This window comes from Diaphorina citri, unplaced genomic scaffold (assembly GCF_000475195.1).
Source record: "Diaphorina citri unplaced genomic scaffold, Diaci psyllid genome assembly version 1.1 scaffold1587, whole genome shotgun sequence".
NCBI lineage: Eukaryota > Metazoa > Arthropoda > Insecta > Hemiptera > Psyllidae > Diaphorina > Diaphorina citri.
The window spans coordinates 55,565-73,146 of NW_007379013.1; the positions used below are offsets into that span (position 1 = coordinate 55,565).

Below are 17,582 nucleotides of genomic sequence, written 5' to 3' on the forward strand. Positions count from 1 at the left end.
ATATTCTATCCTTTTTGAGCCGAATTATTAAGTCGGCTGATTTCTAAGGTCAATATCAGATCTTGGTTAACTTTTTTTTTTAAGTTAGGTAAAATTTACCTATAAAACCTGATTTTATTCAAGCAATCAACTACCATTATTAGAATAACGATGATTTGGAACCTGATTATGTATTATTGTAGTACAATGTACATAGCAGTTTAGTTCTGATATATATATATAAAAAAAAAAAAACATGCATTACCTCTCAATGAAAGTCTCTTTCATTCTATCACATTTTAAGCATAGGTAGGTCTGTGAAAATCATGTTGGTTTTTTTAGAAAGAACTGTTTTGGGACGATAAGGCCTTAGCAGTTACAGTTCCCTCTAGCAAACCTCTTTAGAAAAATCTTTCTAACGAAATATCTCATTTGTACATATTGTCAGATATTGACGAGTGTTCACGTACGAGTGGTATCTGCTCGAACGGTATCTGCGAGAATATGATGGGCACGTACGAGTGCGTCTGCAGTGATGGCTATACTCACACACAACATCGCACCAGCTGTGAGGATATAGATGAGTGTGAAGATAGCAATGGGGATTGTCAACACATCTGTGTCAATGTTCCCGGCAGCTATAACTGCGCCTGCACGTAAGTTTATATCAAAATGATACACACCCTTCCGGTAATTTCCTAGAAAAGACCAGTAAAGGGGTAGGGTCCATTGAGAAAATTGCCTTTATGTGTTGAACATTTCTGTGTAAGCGGAACAAACAAACTATAAATGGGTGCCTATAAAAGTTGTCCTTATTTAAACTTTAGATTTAGACTGCCCAGAGTTTCCGAGTAGAACAAGAAGTCCCTTTATTTCAACCCGTTGAAATACTGCTCTATTAGAAATTAAAGGATAGGGTAAGTGTACCATTTATTCGCCCACCTAAAAAACGTACCATTTATTGGCCCACCTGTGTTGAGTTGGAGTTCTAATGTAGTAAGAAAAGATCACTTTGAAAATAGAACATTGGAACGAATTTATTTTGTGTAAACTCACCCAATTCCTATTTTGCTTCCATTTTCAGCTGAATTTTGACGGCATAGTGAGTAACTGGGAGATGAGACAGCAGCTCAGATTCCGCAATACGCCACTGGGGGAACATTCGCAATATGCATTGCATGGTCTGCATGAGATCTATATTGATGTGTTCAACAATAGAGATCACTCCGAGGTATGTACCTATCTATTAGAAAAAATTAAATGAGTAAAAAACACCTTTTTATATAAATAATAAAATAAATTTAAAAATGCCTGAAAAAAATCCAGGCAATTTGATGAACAGATCTAGACTATCAAGGGTTAAGGCTCTTAAAAAAGACTGTCAAAATAAGCAATTTTTTGAAAGGGGGTAAAAAAAAATGTTGTAACAAGATTTTTTTTTCTTTCTTAATTTTTAGATAAATTCCCTTCGGGGATCGGGATGAACTATTTTTTTTTTCTTCATTTAGTTTATTTATTATTCAAGTGTATCACTTCTCCATTTCTTTTCTTTTCATCCTTTTAGCCTGTCACCATTACAGGATGGATTTTCATTTTATTTGTTGAAATAACTGAGTGTATAGGAGTCCATTTATCAAGAGACTGATTTAGCTCCTTTTTACTGGGTCCATAAAATATACAAATGCAGTACAGCAACCTCATGGCCCATCTGGTTTTACATTGCCCTTTGCTCTGAGGTCTTCCCCATTTCTGTAATACACTGCCAAGCACCATCCGTATTTTCCTTCCACAAGCTCACACTGTTATCTCCACATGACACAGTTAGAATATCTCCGGTCAATGACCAGCTAACGTTCCATACAACATCATCGAACGTATTCATGATAAATGGAGTCCAGGTGACATAATCATTGGAAGTCCAAATTATAACTTTTCTGTCCTGTGAACATGAGGCTATCATACATTTGGACAGACCCCAGCTGGGAGCCCATGCTACGTCACGGACCCAGTCAGAATGGTTTTCTAGTTTGGTTTCTTCTATCCATTTGTCTCCTGAAAAACAAATGAAAATGAGGGGATATAGATCTACTACCTGACCTCTTCTGGGCTTTCAACTTCAAGCAATGAGTGTCCATTTGTCCATGATAAAGTAAATCTAACTGAGGGGATATAAATTATTGACTCTCCTATAAAAAGGATGAAAAAACTTTTTGGGGGATTAACTTTGATGTTTGAGGATTTGGGTCTTGTTTTTTCAGTATTTATTCAACATGGGGATGATAAAGTTTATTAGTTTAATCATGGGGATGATTATTTTCAGCTAGGAAGGGACTCAACAAATACGGACACAGGAGGTGCAAAAGTTTTCAGATTGGCCAAATAGCCAACACTTGATCCAGTTGAAATTAGTGTAGGTATTTGAGACACTACCTGTAAAATGTAGATTTTAGTATTGCGTAGGCCATCACCTTATCTATATGATTTGGACAGGTTTTTCCTTTAGGTTCAAAGTATCCTGTAGGATGTAAAATTGCTTTATCTAATAGGTTTAATTTCAAAAGTAATCTGTAGATACCTGAGTAGTTTAGCATTATTTATCTAACTCCCCATTTAGAGGATACAAGTCTATATTTCTTTTCCTTCTGTAAAGTAGTTTGGACTTATTAAGCAGACAGTAACCTGAATTATTCTGAATAGCAATATTCATATTGATTGTTGAAAAATGAAACCATTGAAAGTAAAAGCAAATAAAAAATTAGGGGAAAAAGAGAAAACCAAAAGTAAACCACAGACGTAAGAATATTAAAAAATAAAATGAAGGAAGGAACACAGAGATAATTTATGGAAAATAAGGGACTCAACAGGATTATTGACTTGCAAGGCATACCTGCTTACAATTAGATACAAAACCACACAAATACCTAAAAAAAAATAGTTTTTTCTGGACAAGCTTTTTTTCAATATTGAAACCAACTTGTAACTTACCCAATAATTATATCTCCCTACAGAAAAATTATTGACTTGCAAGGCATACCTGCTTACAATTAGATACAAAACCACACAAATACCTAAAAAAAAAAAAAAATAGTTTTTTCTGGACAAGCTTTTTTTCAATATTGAAACCAACTTGTAACTTACCCAATAATTATATCTCCCTACAGAAAACATAAACCCACCTTCTTGTTTCCAAATTTTAATCAGATTATCACATCCTCCACTGACAAGTCTTTTGGCAACACCTCCCAACTTGGAGCCTTTGAGATCCAACTCTGACAGAGACCCAATACCAGGCCCCCAGCTCACAGCATTACATCCGATAGTATGTGCGGCTATTTTCCTTGACTCCCATGAGTTTGTATCTGACATATATGTGAGAAATGAAATGGTCCCATCTGAACTACCACAAGCCAAAATCAGGCCAAATTCTTTTGGTGCCCAGGCAATGGAGTTGACAGAGGAGTCATGGTTGTTGTATTCATAGTATTTGAACCAGTTGCCATTGTCACCTCGCCAGATGATTACTTTTCTATCATAGGAACAAGATGCTAGCAGTGTGCCGAACTGAGGGTGTGCCCATGCTACTTGCCACACAGGTCCTGAAATTAAAAATAAAATTAATTATAGATAAAACATTTATTAAATTTCTTTTAGTGCAAAAATAATGTCTATATCATAAATAGAACAAAGACAGAGGCTTACTGAAATCTTTGGTTTTGACAAAGAGCCACATTTTCTCAATACTTAACCCAGCATTCAAGGAAGCTTCAATGAGTAAAAAAACGGAGTACTAGACCTACAAACACAAGGATATTGTACCCGAGTGTCCCAGTAACGTAAACTTTCTGTACCTGAGTGCCCCTTCAGTTCAGCAATCAGGGTTCCCTTCTGACTATGACTGTCATCCTTCTTGAGGTTTCTATCTAAGTTGAACACCTTTACAGTATGATCTGAAGAGCAAGTGGCCAAATAGAGGCCCAGATAGTCCATCTCTGCATCGTGAATCATGTCTTCATGTCCCGTATCAACCAGGTTCAGTTGGGATACCATGGCGTTATCAAATTGCACTTTGCTCCATTTTCAGATGAGTTCACTTTTCTATTGGTTGAACTGAGTTGAGTGTCCAAAGACTTTAAATGTTGGATCTCCTCTAGAAATTATCTTCTTGACATGGTTTAATGGTTATTATCTGAAGGCAGATCCGTCGTCCTTCATTGTAGATCTACCATCAGTAAAGAAAACTGAGCAATCTCAAATATCTATGACAATGACTGTCAAAGGCTCTTTTCTTTTTTTAGGTACCAAAAGTGATCACAGTGCTTTCAAGTATCGTAACTTTAGCAGGAAGCAAAGTGAAGTGAGTTTTGAAAAGGCAATATTCCTTCTCTATCCCTTCCATTCCTCCTTATTCCTCTACGTTTTAATTTTTTTTTCCTCCTAATCTCTCTCGCTGTCTTTTTTTCGTATTTCATTTTATTCTTCTCCTCCTCTTATTCTCTTTACTGTCTCTCACTCCTTCCCTTCCCTCAGAGCCTCATCTCTCTCTTATGAGAGTTATGAGTGGTTTAGATATTTTCAAGATATGTTTTCCCTGGAATAATTGAAAAATGGGATATCCACTCAGCGAGTCTGCCTCAAGTGGATGGCTTGAGTGGGAAAACACAAGTTCATTAGGGAAAGAAAGTTCATTTATTGATTTACTTGGGAGGCTGTCTTTTTTCGAGCAGACAATTCCTAAGGTCTCCAGCCTCTTGTTAAAATGCACTTTGGCCTTCTGCGCAACTTGCCGTAGGTTGACACGAAATTTTTCATAGAAATTTTCCCACGTGACAAATGCTATTATTTCGACGTCTTGAGTTTGTTAGACAAGATTCATCTCGACATGTTTCTACTTATGAGAGTTTTGACAGCCTCATATTTTTTACAATATTTGACATGCTTTTACGTTCTCCTTCATCACATTCTCTCTTCTCTCAACTTTCATTTGCCTCTCTACAGCTAGTGCATTATTCAAGAAGTGTTTGTTCTTCAAATAGGTTCCTTACGTTTTTTTTATTACTATCTATTCTGTCTTGGGCATATTTTTTTCTATGTAGCAAATAATAGTAAGTAATAATAATAATAATTTACCTAAATATGTATAGGAAAAATGTTCACGTTGCCTTAATTCTTTTCCTTTAATAATATTGTACTCTACTGGGAAAAATACACATGAAAGCGAAGGAGAAGGAAATAATATAATAAGTTCAAAGGACGGACATACTCTATGGAGAAAATATGTGGGACTTGGGACGTAGCAAACTTCATTGACTTGTCCTCATTGAAGCTCTTTTTTCTTGGTTTCTCCAAAAAACATAGAGAAAGAGGCAGCGTTATAGTGAAAACAAAAGGGGTTTTTTCTATCAATGGTAGGAATACTAAAAATATTGATACAAAAGCAACTGTGAAACATTCCCTATAAGAGGGAGATGTAGACGTCCAAACTTTTCCCTCCTTATCAAAAGTAGGAGACTGGGGGATGTTAAAAAGCTTTTTTTCCCCTTCGTAAAAAAAAGATGAAGATAATCCCCTTTTATGCCAAGAGCCAACTTTCAAACCTAACTCTTGAACTTTGTATAACCCGAACTTAATTTAACCTGGCGCGTGTTCGGAACTTCGGATTGGGTTTGTTTAACAATACAAATAAAGAATTAGGATTACTCTACATAGTACATGTTTGTATAGATTACAGATGGAACAAAAACCTTTGAAAGAGGATTTGTCTGCAAAAGTATGAAGGTTGGGGGTTAGGCACTAACCGTTGCGTTGCTTGTACTCAGAGGTTAAATTTATCATTATTGTATGTACATTAATTTTGAAAAACAAAGGAATTAAAATTCAAAGTTACGTAGATGCGCCGAATAAGGTAAGTACTGAACTTTGGCTTTCAGTGTATGTAAATACTATTGGTCCCTGAGGGGTTAATTCTTAAGTCATATCAGCCTAGTGTCAGTACATAGAAAAGTTTTATCCAAGTCTAAACTTCGTCTTCATGTTTTTTTTTCTCCTCCTCCTCCTCCTCCTGCTCTTCCTTCTTCTTAATCCTTGAAAATTCCAAACTCATAGGTACTTATTGGCATATGTAGAAAGATGGTCCTTCAACCACCCTTGATGGGTGTTTGACCTGGGACTTGATATTTTAATAGAGAAAATCACAACCTGAGACAACCAAAACAAATGATATGAAGGATAAAGTTTTAAGAGAAAGCAAGAGATGACAACTTGAAATACAGAAAAAATCTGATGAAAAAGAACTCATATTGCTTACGCGTGTACAAGAGAATCATACAAAAGTAACTAAGAGTATGGAAAGAGAGGAAGAGGTGAAAAGTGAGGAGAGGAAAACTAAGAGCAGTGAGAATGCAGGAGGATGAGAGAGAAATAAATTAGTTGGAAAATTACCCCACTTTTTTCATTCCACATGATGTACACATGGAATTAATAATGACGAGTGAAAGAGAGAACTGAATGCATACGAAAGAGAAAGAGGACGGAGGAAGAGAAAAAAAATAGGAGATGAATAAAAGGAACTAGTGTAGATGGATGAATGAATAGTGCAGATAATGCTGAAGGAAAATCGAAAGAGAGATGAGAAATGAGAGAGGAGGAGGAGGAAGAAGAAGAAATGAGCTAGTAAATGGTAAGTATGGAAAAAGGGATAGAAATGAATCTTGAGGAATTGCGGAATTGAGAAGAACAGAGAAAGATAAAAAGAAAGATGGGAACAAGGATAGATACGGAAGGAAGGAAAGAAAGAGGAAGGAAAACAGCGAGACAAAAAATGGGAATTTAAGAGCAGAGAAAGAGAGAGAAAAGAAAGGGCCAAAAAGAGAGAAAGAGGCATACCTTATCAGCATAATAAGAATACTTTGGCCTGAAGAAGACGAAGAAAAGCACTTCAAGTCCTAAATTCCTAATCTTATATTATAAGAATACGCATATAAGAACAGATATAGCTTTCCACAGCTTTAAGGATTTTCATAAGGACAGGCAGAAATGGTTTTGGGGTCACGAGATATCATTTCTTTCCAATTTTCAAAGGAAAAGAAACTTCCCTCTCCTACTTTTCTCCCTCTTTTCAAGATCTGGAGAAAGTCAAAAATAAATAATAATGTTCGTATACAGGGTGGACCTTTGATCTTTGTTCCACTATAATTCTCGAAAGGTCATTCCAATTTTAACTTCGCAGAAATGTTACACACATACTCGTATTTATGTACAGAAAATTTTATTTACTGTTTTTGCATCTTTGAGGGGGTCTTTTTCTAAAGTCACTTAACTTCTTGGAATTTCTTTTTTCAGATACGGTACCTAATAGTTGCTCTACATTTAGTTTATTTATTTGTTCAACTATCACTCTCTAGTCTCTAATGATTTGTCTTTGGTGATATTTGGAAAGCTGCGGAATTTGCAAAAATTCATTGGTTTTGGATTCGTTATGTCTAGAGTTTACTGGAACACTTGTGTTACATTGCAATGTAGGAAATGGGCGACAGTATTTTAATACTTACCATGGTTATTGTTTTCCTTGGGCCACCCTGTCAGCAGAAGAGCATTTTCCGAATTTCCATTTTTCATCTTCCTCCCATCTAGTGGGGGTTTATCCCCACTGGAGAAAAATAGAGAGAGGGAGAGAGAGGAGGAGAAGGAAGAGGTGTTTTCATTTAGCACTTTCTGTCGCCATATAAAACGCTGATATCTTTCCTTTCCCACTCCTTCTCACCTTTCGTGTCCCACACTTTTCCCACAATCTCTTTCACACTTCTTATTTTTTCAGTGAGTTACCTTCTTTTTCACCCGAACATATTTACTAGTCTGACGTTGAAAACCACAGTTCCGCTGTGACGTTTCCATATTCTTTCAAGTCCTTACTGAAATTTTTCAAAAGATCCCTCTTTCTCCAAATTTTTAAAAGTTGGCTTTTGAAAGCATTATGAAAGTCAAATTTTCACGGTGTGAATGGCACCGTTTGTCAAAAGTTTTTATTTGTTTGTACCTAGATAATTATTTTGTTGGGAAAAATTTACATTTCCATAAAAATCGAGGAAAAAACCCGCTGCCTCCTTGTCTCTTTAGATTAGAGGGTTTATCCTCATCCTCCTCACATTTTTACAATAAATACCTACCTACCTTGAAATCTGACAAAAATTGTTTGTACTAAGAAGATTTTTTTTCCAATTTGAAAACAGAATGAGGAGGAAAAGTAGAAACGCTTTTTAGCAGGAAGGGAAGAAAAAGGTACTGAAGTAGACCTTTTAGTTCCCTAGGTATCTTGAGAAAATGGGAAAGGTTGGTGTGGATAAGTACTGAGTAGAGTCTAAAGAGCCGTCCCCGAACCACCCATTTTTCAGAGGAAAAAAACAAATTTTCAAAATGTGTATTAAGGGTTCTTTTTAGTACCTCAATGACAAACCTGGGTCCAACTTGGACCAGAACTAACCCCAAGATAGCCCTATTAGGGTATAAGAATTCATTAAGATCACTCTCACAATTTTAATTTCCTTATTTGAAATATTCTGATAATAATAGCTTCTATTGTAGGAAGGTAAGTTTTTCTGTCGACAAACAAATGGTGGACTCGTGCTCTGAAAGGGCTCAAAAGGCAGATTCGATACCCTGAGAATCCTAAGTGATAACGTAATATCAATATAAATTATGTAGATTACTTTTCTTTTATATCGAACGCTCAAGTTATGGAGCTATATGCTGTCAGTTTAAATCTCAAACATAGAGTGGGGGGAGAGAGCTGAGGAGGTGTAAAAGAAAGAAGGGAGAGGAAGAGGAGGGAGGTGTGAGAAGTGTGGAAGAAATAAAGTCTGGAAAAGACAAATAAAAACGGGAGATAATGGTGATGAGAAGTTTGCCTCCCCTATATGGGTTTATGCTGACAGGTCTGGAAAAGACAAATAAAAACGGGAGATAATGGTGATGAGAAGTTTGCCTTCCCTATATGGGTTTATGCTGACAGCTGTAATCATACTCTGATATGAGGGAGACTGAAACCCCATATGGATTGCTTGCAAAGCTCTCTCTCATAAATGTAGAAGCTTGCAGAAAGTTTTGATGTAGAAACTTGCAGAAAGACCAACAATGAAAACAATCTCGGAGTAAGAAGAACTAATGAAAAAAGGAACACTTCGGAAAAGATGGGAGAACAGAGTATGTAGGATTTTAACAGAAATTTGGAGCATAACCATCGAACCTTTTCAAAGAATCTTCAATCTTGAAGAAAAATACACCCTTGAAAAAGGAAAGAACTATTTATAGTATTAATAGTCAAGAGACAAAGCATATATGTACCTAATGAATAGAAGAAGGGAAAAAGTATAGTATTCAAGACTCAAGAGAGGTACCCCTAAAGCAGCGCGCAGACTGATCATACACTTCAGACATTTCCGACAAATTTTGTATTTTACTTCCTATGTTAGGTAATGGTAGTCTGCACACCTATCCGTATCAGACATTTCCAACACTTCCGACATAGGTACTACCATTACTTAACATAGCAAGCAAAATGCAAAATTTGTCGGAAATGTCTGAAGTGTTGGAAGTGTATCATCAGTCTGCGCGCTGCTTAAAACTGCAACACAAAGCGCCTAACAAAGAAAGCATATTGCAAGTTATTATCAAGTAAAACTGTACTTGAAGAAGTAGAGTAGAGCTTGATTTAATTACGCTAATGTAGTACGTACCTACCTAGGTACCTACTTTCTCACAATACAAGAAAGTAAAGTTTTATATGTAAGTAATGTAGGTAGGTATGTAACAAAACCTACTTATATATGTACCGGGGTCGAGTTAATTTGAACACATGATATGCCTTCAGGCTAGGCTTGCCAAATATCCAAAATGTCGATTCGGGACGCGAATCCGCGAACATAATTGCCAAATCCGCGAACATAATGTATGTACCGGGGTCGAGTTAATTTGAACACATGACATGCCTTCAGGCTAGGCTTGCCAAATATCCAAAATGTCGATTCGGGACGCGAATCCGCGAACATAATTGCCAAATCCGCGAACATAATTCTTGTATCAACTCAACCCAACTCAAATTGACTTTGTTAGAGAGAACAAAAAAACCTTTGAAAATATGCCAGGCTCTTCACATATCTACATCCAGAAAGGTAAATAAGCAAAACATTCCTCTACCTATCGGTACATGAATCAAAAAAATGTACAGACATACTCAAATCAATAGCACACAGCCCCGTGTCCCTTATTTCATCTCCTGTCAGATATTTCAAGAGTCATTTCTGAGTCTGAAACTCCGGAGCAGAAAATTGTAAAGAATTTTGCCCTCAGCTTTTCAAAAAAAGCTCAGAGAGAAGGAAAAATGTTTTCTTCCTGAGAAAAATAAAGGGAAAATGTTGAAAAAGTAGGAGGAAAATTACGTTGCATAATATAACATGTAAATAAAAAAATAATTTTATCCATTTCCCCTTACTCATATGTTATTTATGATAAGGCCAGGGGAAGGAGGGGTTTCCTTGCCTTTTTTTGAAATGGTATGTTTCCTAAAAGTTTGCTCACATTCCGTTTTTTTTTTTTTTTTTTTTTTTTTTTTTTATAACTTCTTACCCTTTTCATTTGACGAAACCATTTACTGATGGAAATTTGTAATGAAACAATTAGGTGAATCTCTTCGCCGCATCACATCACGGTCCTAAATTCTCCACAGCCAATTTTCAAAGGCTCTAGGTATGTCTCTGAACATGACCTCCATTATCCCATCAGTCCATAGAAAATATCTTTTTAGTTCATCAGATAAAAGGAGAGAATGAAATTTGCTCTGTTCTTTCTATCTTCTTTGTATCAATATCCTTTCTAATACTCTTGTTTAAATCCGATAACACTTTTCTTTTCACACTCTTTTTACTTTTCTTTGTTAGTTCTTCTTTGTATCACTATCCTTTCTAATACTCTTGTTTAAATCCGATAACACTTTTCTTTTCACACTCTTTTTACTTTTCTTTGTTAGTTTCCCTTTCTTCCCTCCTCGCTCTCCTTCTTCTTTTTCTTCTTCTACTATCTCTTTTCCTTCTCTGTTCATTACTCCTTAATTCTTAGCTTGTTGTTCTAATCTTCTAATGTATCACTTATCTCACCATCGGCTTAGTTGTACATTGTATCTTCTAATGTATCACTTATCTCACCATCGGCTTAGTTGTACATTGTCACCCTTATATCTTACATCAATGTCACGTGAAATTCTCTTTTGAAATGTCCAAGTCCATGAGATATTTTTCTTTTCTCCTTGTGAGTTTCTTCATAGTTGGTTCAGATCTTAACAATACTTGAAACTTCTTCAATAAATGCTGCATCCTAGGCCGTCTTAAGTGTCCTGTTTTGAAGATCTTTGAAGTCGGTTTGTACATTGTCACCCTTATATCTTACATCAATGTCACATGAAATTCTCTTTTGAAATGTCCAAGTCCATGAGATATTTTTCTTTTCTCCTTGTGAGTTTCTTCATAGTTGGTTAAGATCTTAACAATACTTGAAACTTCTTCAATAAATGCTGCATCCTAGGCCGTCTTAAGTGTCCTGTTTTGAAGATCTTTGAAGTCGGTTCGTTGGTATTGAGAGAATATCTAGGTAAAGGGGTATTTTCCAATGAAGTAAAAACGTCATAAAAAGGAGCATAAAATGTTTCGAATTACACGGATTTGAACTTAGCCAAATTGACGTGCAAATTTTACCTTCTTTTTTAAGAAAGTGCTTTCTGACATTGTTGTGCTAACGTTCTTCGTGAGAAAAAAAATAAACCCTGGAAAAAAGCAGCTTTCCCAAAGGTTAGATTATTGTTGTGAAATGCTTTCTAAGACCGTCATGACGTTGGTTTTTTATAGTGAAGTGCACTTTTACCTGAATTACCATAACACTGAGGTTGCTCCATCGCGACTATATTCTTCTTTGTCAGCAATTTCCACATGACCATATCTTTTGGTTTCATGAAAACACATTAACGAAACAACACATATGTACGTAAATCTGATAGCTATATATCCAAATAGTAGGTTTTTTTTTATATACAATAGGTATATATTTATTTATTTTTCCTTTACCATAGTAGGTTGGCATAATCTCAGATGTATATTTGTAGAGTTCAGATGTATATTTGTGAGATCATGGTTGATCCTAGCTCTGGGTCTTGAGAGATACTTGTATTTAGACAACTATTCAGCATAGAATGAGAGGAAAATCCCTGAATATCACTCGTCTAACACGTATGAAATACAATGGGATAAAAAAAAACGCGGAGGAGTGTATTATACCCGATTTTCAACGTTCAAAAATAAGGAAGGAAAAAATCATAAAGAAAATTGTTTTATATTTTCTTTTATATGTCTTGAAAAAGGAAAAGCTCCTCGATGTTTGAATTGGACATGAACGGGGAAAATATGGGGGACTTTGTTTTTTATATTTCAATTTACCTATTTGAAGTTTATGTTTTGTGTAGGGTACTGGAAAAAGGGAAAAATACACATGAAAGCGAAGGAGAAGGAAATAATATAATAAGTTCAAAGGACGGACATACTCTATGGAGAAAATATGTGGGACTTGGGACGTAGCAAACTTCATTGACTTGTCCTCATTGAAGCTCTTTTTTCTTGGTTTCTCCAAAAAACATAGAGAAAGAGGCTGCGTTATAGTGATGAAAAAAAAAAGGGTTTTTTCTATCAATGTTAGGAATACTAAAAATATTGATAGAAAAGCAACTGTGAAACAACATTTCCTATAAGAGGGAGACGTCCAAACTTTTCCCTCCTTATCAAAAGTGGGAGACTGGGGGTTGTGAAAAAGCTTTTTTTCCCCTTCGTAAAAAAAAGATGAAGATAATCCCCTTTTATGCCAAGAGCCAACTTTCAAACCTAACTCTTGAACTTTGTATAACCCGAACTTAATTTAACCTGGCGCGTGTTCGGAACTTCGGATTGGGTTTGTTTAACAATACAAATAAAGAATTAGGATTACTCTACATAGTACATGTTTGTATAGATTACAGATGGAACAAAAACCTTTGAAAGAGGATTTGTCTGCAAAGGTATGAAGGTTAGGGGTTAGGCACTAACCGTTGCGTTGCTTGTACTCAGAGGTTAAATTTAGCGTTTGTATGTACATTAATTTTGAAAAAATAAGGGATTAAAATTCAAAGTTGCGTAGATGTGCCGAATAGGGTAGATACTGAAATTTGACTTTCAATCTATGCAAATACTATTAGTCCCTGAGGGGTTAATTCTTGAGTCGTATCAGCCTAGTGTCAGTACATAGAAAAGTTTTATCCAAGTCTAAACTTCGTCTTCATGTTTTTTTTTCCTCCTCCTGCAAAGGTATGAAGGTTAGGGTTAAGGCACTAACCGTTGCGTTGCTTGTACTCAGAGGTTAAATTTAGCGTTTGTATGTACATTAATTTTGAAAAAATAAGGAATTAAAATTCAAAGTTGCGTAGATGTGCCGAATAGGGTAGATACTGAAATTTGACTTTCAATCTATGCAAATACTATTAGTCCCTGAGGGGTTAAATTCTTGAGTCGTATCAGCCTAGTGTCAGTACATAGAAAAGTTTTATCCAAGTCTAAACTTCGTCTTCATGTTTTTCCTCCTCCTCCTCCTCCTCCTGCTCTTCCTTCTTCTTAATCCTTGAAAATTCCAAACTCATAGGTACTTATTGGCATATGTAGAAAGATGGAGAAGGTCATGGGTCACCAATGCCAAATAAGTGTACGTAGGTCTGTCGGTGATTTCAGGCCTTCTGAAGATGAAACGAAGATACCGTCGTCCTAAAAGGTGCCTAGGTGGCCAAAATAGACCCCATCGGCAGTTGTCAATAGGTAATACCTATTCGCGATACTTTGGCCATCCCTTTCTACGGATCTACCATACACAAAAAGCCCACTCCGAGGCTGAGGTGTAGGGACAAACAGCCCTAAAGGATGGGTTACTTGGCCAGCCCTAGTTCTCTGAAACTCAAACATTTTTTCACTTTCCATTTTATCATTCGAGAGAGGAAAGTCAGGAAAATTTTCTTTTTTCGATGAGTTTGTCCTCGCTCTCATCTTATGAGAAAGTGGAAAGAAAAATGATCCAAGTTGTACTTAACTGCTCACTTGAGACTTTAGTATATGAGGCAATAAAAATATTACTCTCGCCCTACTACGACTATTTGACTTTTGAAAGGTTATATGCTCTCTTACCTTATTCATTGTCGTGTGAAAATACAGGGAAATATTACACTGTCAAAAGAGACTTTAGCATACGAGGCAATAAAAATATTACTCTCGCCCTACAACGACTATATGACTTTTGAAAGGTAATATGCTCTCTTACCTTATTCATTGTCGTGTGAAAATACAGGGAAATATTACACTGTCAAAATGTAATAGCAGCGAAATGCTTGGTAAGAATTCCATTCGTCAGTTTTCAGACTTGTCAGTAATACCCATTCGCGATACTTTGGCCATCCCTTTCTACGAATCTACTATACACAAAAAGCCCACTCCGAGGCTGAGGTGTAGGGACAAACAGCCCTAAAGGATGGGTTACTTGGCCAGCCTTAGTTCTCTGAAACTCAAGATTTTGTCACTTTCCATTTTATCATTCTAGAGAGGAAAGTCGGGAAATTTCATTTTCTTTTTTCAAGTTTGTCCTCGCTCTCATCTTATGAGAAAGTGGAAAGAAAAATGATCCAAGTTGTACTTAACTGCTCACTTGAGACTTTAGTATACGAGGCAATAAAAATATTACTCTCGCCCTACAACGACTATATGACTTTTGAAAGGTTATATGCTCTCTTACCTTATTCATTGTCGTGTGAAAATACAGGGAAATATTACACTGTCAAAATGTAATAGCAGCGAAATGCTTGGTAATATTTATGTAGTGCATGTGATGTCATGTTCATAGTTCGTTCTTTTTACCTCGTGTATAAATGATATTGATTTATTGGTATAGAAAGTTTGAATTCTATGAACATCAAAATTCAATTAATGTATTTTAACCCTTATGCATAGGGTTAAGTAGGTAACTATAGTATGTACATAGATCGCCTCAATCAAAAGTTATGCTCAAACTTCCAAAGAAATCTCCCTCCTACTACTACTACTAACGTTATTGTGTTATCAATATGTAATGGGAAAACTTGGAACCAAGATTCTAAGTTTTATAAAACAAAAATTGCATCAGTAACTTTAAGTATAGTTTTAAGTATAGGTTTGTAGTTTGCCCTTGTTCTTTTGATAAAAACAACCCATTCATTATTAAGGTTTTTATAAGCAGGAAAAATTTTGGAACCAAGATTCCAAGTTTTATAAAACAAAAATTGCATCAGTAAGTTTACTGTAGTTTTAAGTATAGGTTTGTAGTTTGCCCTTGTTCTTTTGATAAAAACAAGCCATTCATTATTAAGGTTTTTATAAGCAGGAAAAATAATGAAAAATAACTTCATCCTGTCCCATTGATATCTGATGTTTCTTTAGAAATGTCTCACAAATGTCAGCAACGAAAAATTTCATAAATTTGACAGACCGCAAGCTTGATGAAACAAATTGTCTTGTATCAACTAGCGCGCTTGCGTAGTGGCGCTACCTAACGAACGAAAAAAACAACTGCGTTAAGTCTGACGTCACACATATTTGAACTCTTTCATTAGAACGGAAAGTAAAAATTGAATTTTCGACCTTTTACAGTTATTTTTTCGGAGAAAGAGAAGGGAAAGAATACGAAGGAAAGAAACGGTAGAAAACTAGGACGTGAATGTAAATATTTTACTAGAACTTTCTGCAATAGAACAGTTGCGCTTACTTGGGTGATGTTTCAAAGTCATAGAGCAGGAAAAATGAGGACCAACGGAATTTTTCTTTTTCTTAGCTTGAAACGAATAATCTAATTTCCTTCTTCGTTTATTTAAATTGCAAAAATATGTGTTTTTTTATCAAAAGAAACTTGTTTAACAACTTTTTTTTACTGCACCTATAGAATGCTAGACATTATCTAGACACATTTTGTTTTCATACTAGAGGCGTATACATGATGGGCATGAGCGGGCTTGAAACGAATAATCTAATTTCCTTCTTCGTTTATTTAAATTGCAAAAATATGTGTTTTTTTTATCAAAAGAAACTTGTTTAACAACTTTTTTTACTGCACCTATAGAATGCTAGACATTATCTAGACACATTTTGTTTTCATACTAGAGGCGTATACATGATGGGCATGAGCGGAATAAAATTAAAGGTAAATACAGTCCCAGTACTCCATTAGTGCTTGTATTTACGATATTGTGATTTTCTGGACTTGAAGTTGGCACGTACATACTTATTTTTTGTCAGCTAATCTGGTGAAGATTGGTCTGGAATTTAGACCCGAAGTAGTGTGCTCAGTCAACAAGTTATGATTCTTAATCGTATTCCAAAATATGAGTAGCCCGGGCGGTTTGGTTCAGTTTAGTCAAGTGGGTGTGTGGGCGTATTTCAGGCTAAGTCGATTGACCATAACGTAGGTACTGTTTTAGAACGCCCGAGACCGGTTCGAATCCCAGGAACGACAGAAAAAGAGTTGGAGGAAAGCCATTTGTCATCTGTGGGGTTAAATTCCCATATTTTGCCTTAAATTTGACTACCTTCTAAGAAATTCCCTCGTTTAAGCTTGAATTCGACCACCCTGTAAGAAATCTACTACAAATTCTAAATTATTCTATTTTCCTCTTCCCCTCTATTTCTATCTTTTATATGCTGACCTCGTACTATTTTTTGTAAACAGAAAAAAGCGAAAGAGGAGAGCGAGGGTACAGTTTTATTATTATGAAATTACCTTCTGGCAGTGAAATAATAATGAAATGACACCTCCCCTTTGTTACTAGAGAAGTAGGAAGCGGACAGACAGAAGAAAAGGGACAGCTAGTTAAGAGATATGTAAGGGAGAAAAGACATACCAAATTGGTGGAAATGTCAAAATTACATTCTTATTTGCATTAAACGGGAGAATAGTAGGTACGCTAGGGGGATCCATTCGGTATTTGACTGTGCCAATTTGACTAGGCTAAATGGATAAGTAGCTACATATCTTCCGAGAGGCCCAGATAGTCCATCTCTGCATCGTGAATCATGTCTTCATGTCCCGTATCAACCAGGTTCAGTTGGGATACCATGGCGTTATCATAGTTCTCACTGTAACTTGTACTACTCATGACCACGACAAAATAATACTCACAACACAAATAAACTACAAGGATCTTATTTTTTAAGAAAATCAAGAAGACTTTTCCATACAGCCAAGATAATCCGAAATTCAAATTTGAAATTTCGAATTTTTGGATAAAAATTTCCAACTCAACTCCATTTGTTTACAAAATGAACAACGCACAGAGAAAAATCTGTGTGCCAATCAGTGCCGGATACAAGATATCTCATTTTCAACGGTTGATTTTTTTACATTAAAAATTATCTCATCATAGTTATTTTACCATTTTACGAATTTACGATCTTACCTATATTTTAATAAATTTACATTGTTTTTGAAAACAAATTTAATTATTACGTATTAAAAAAATCAATGATCGACCAAGA

The 17,582-nt window shown here is 35.7% G+C and overlaps 1 protein-coding gene across 2 annotated transcripts; it reads right to left on the reverse strand.

Moving 5' to 3' along the window:
* Nucleotides 1-1,534: 1,534 nt before the first annotated feature.
* Nucleotides 1,535-17,316, reverse strand: LOC103516503 (protein SEC13 homolog). Of its 2 annotated transcripts, XM_008481471.3 has the most exons (4): nt 17,162-17,316; nt 3,828-4,023; nt 3,156-3,575; nt 1,535-2,031 (listed from the first exon to the last, which is right to left on the reverse strand). In XM_008481471.3, exons 1-4 carry the CDS (start codon nt 17,201-17,203, stop codon nt 1,694-1,696), a joined length of 996 nt encoding a protein of 331 aa, XP_008479693.1. In that variant the 5' UTR covers nt 17,204-17,316; the 3' UTR covers nt 1,535-1,693. The 2 variants fall into 2 exon arrangements, with proteins under 2 accessions (XP_008479693.1, XP_008479694.1); XM_008481472.1 differs by lacking the exon at nt 17,162-17,316 and having other exon boundaries at nt 3,828-4,026.
* Between the last annotated feature and the right edge of the window lie 266 nt (nt 17,317-17,582).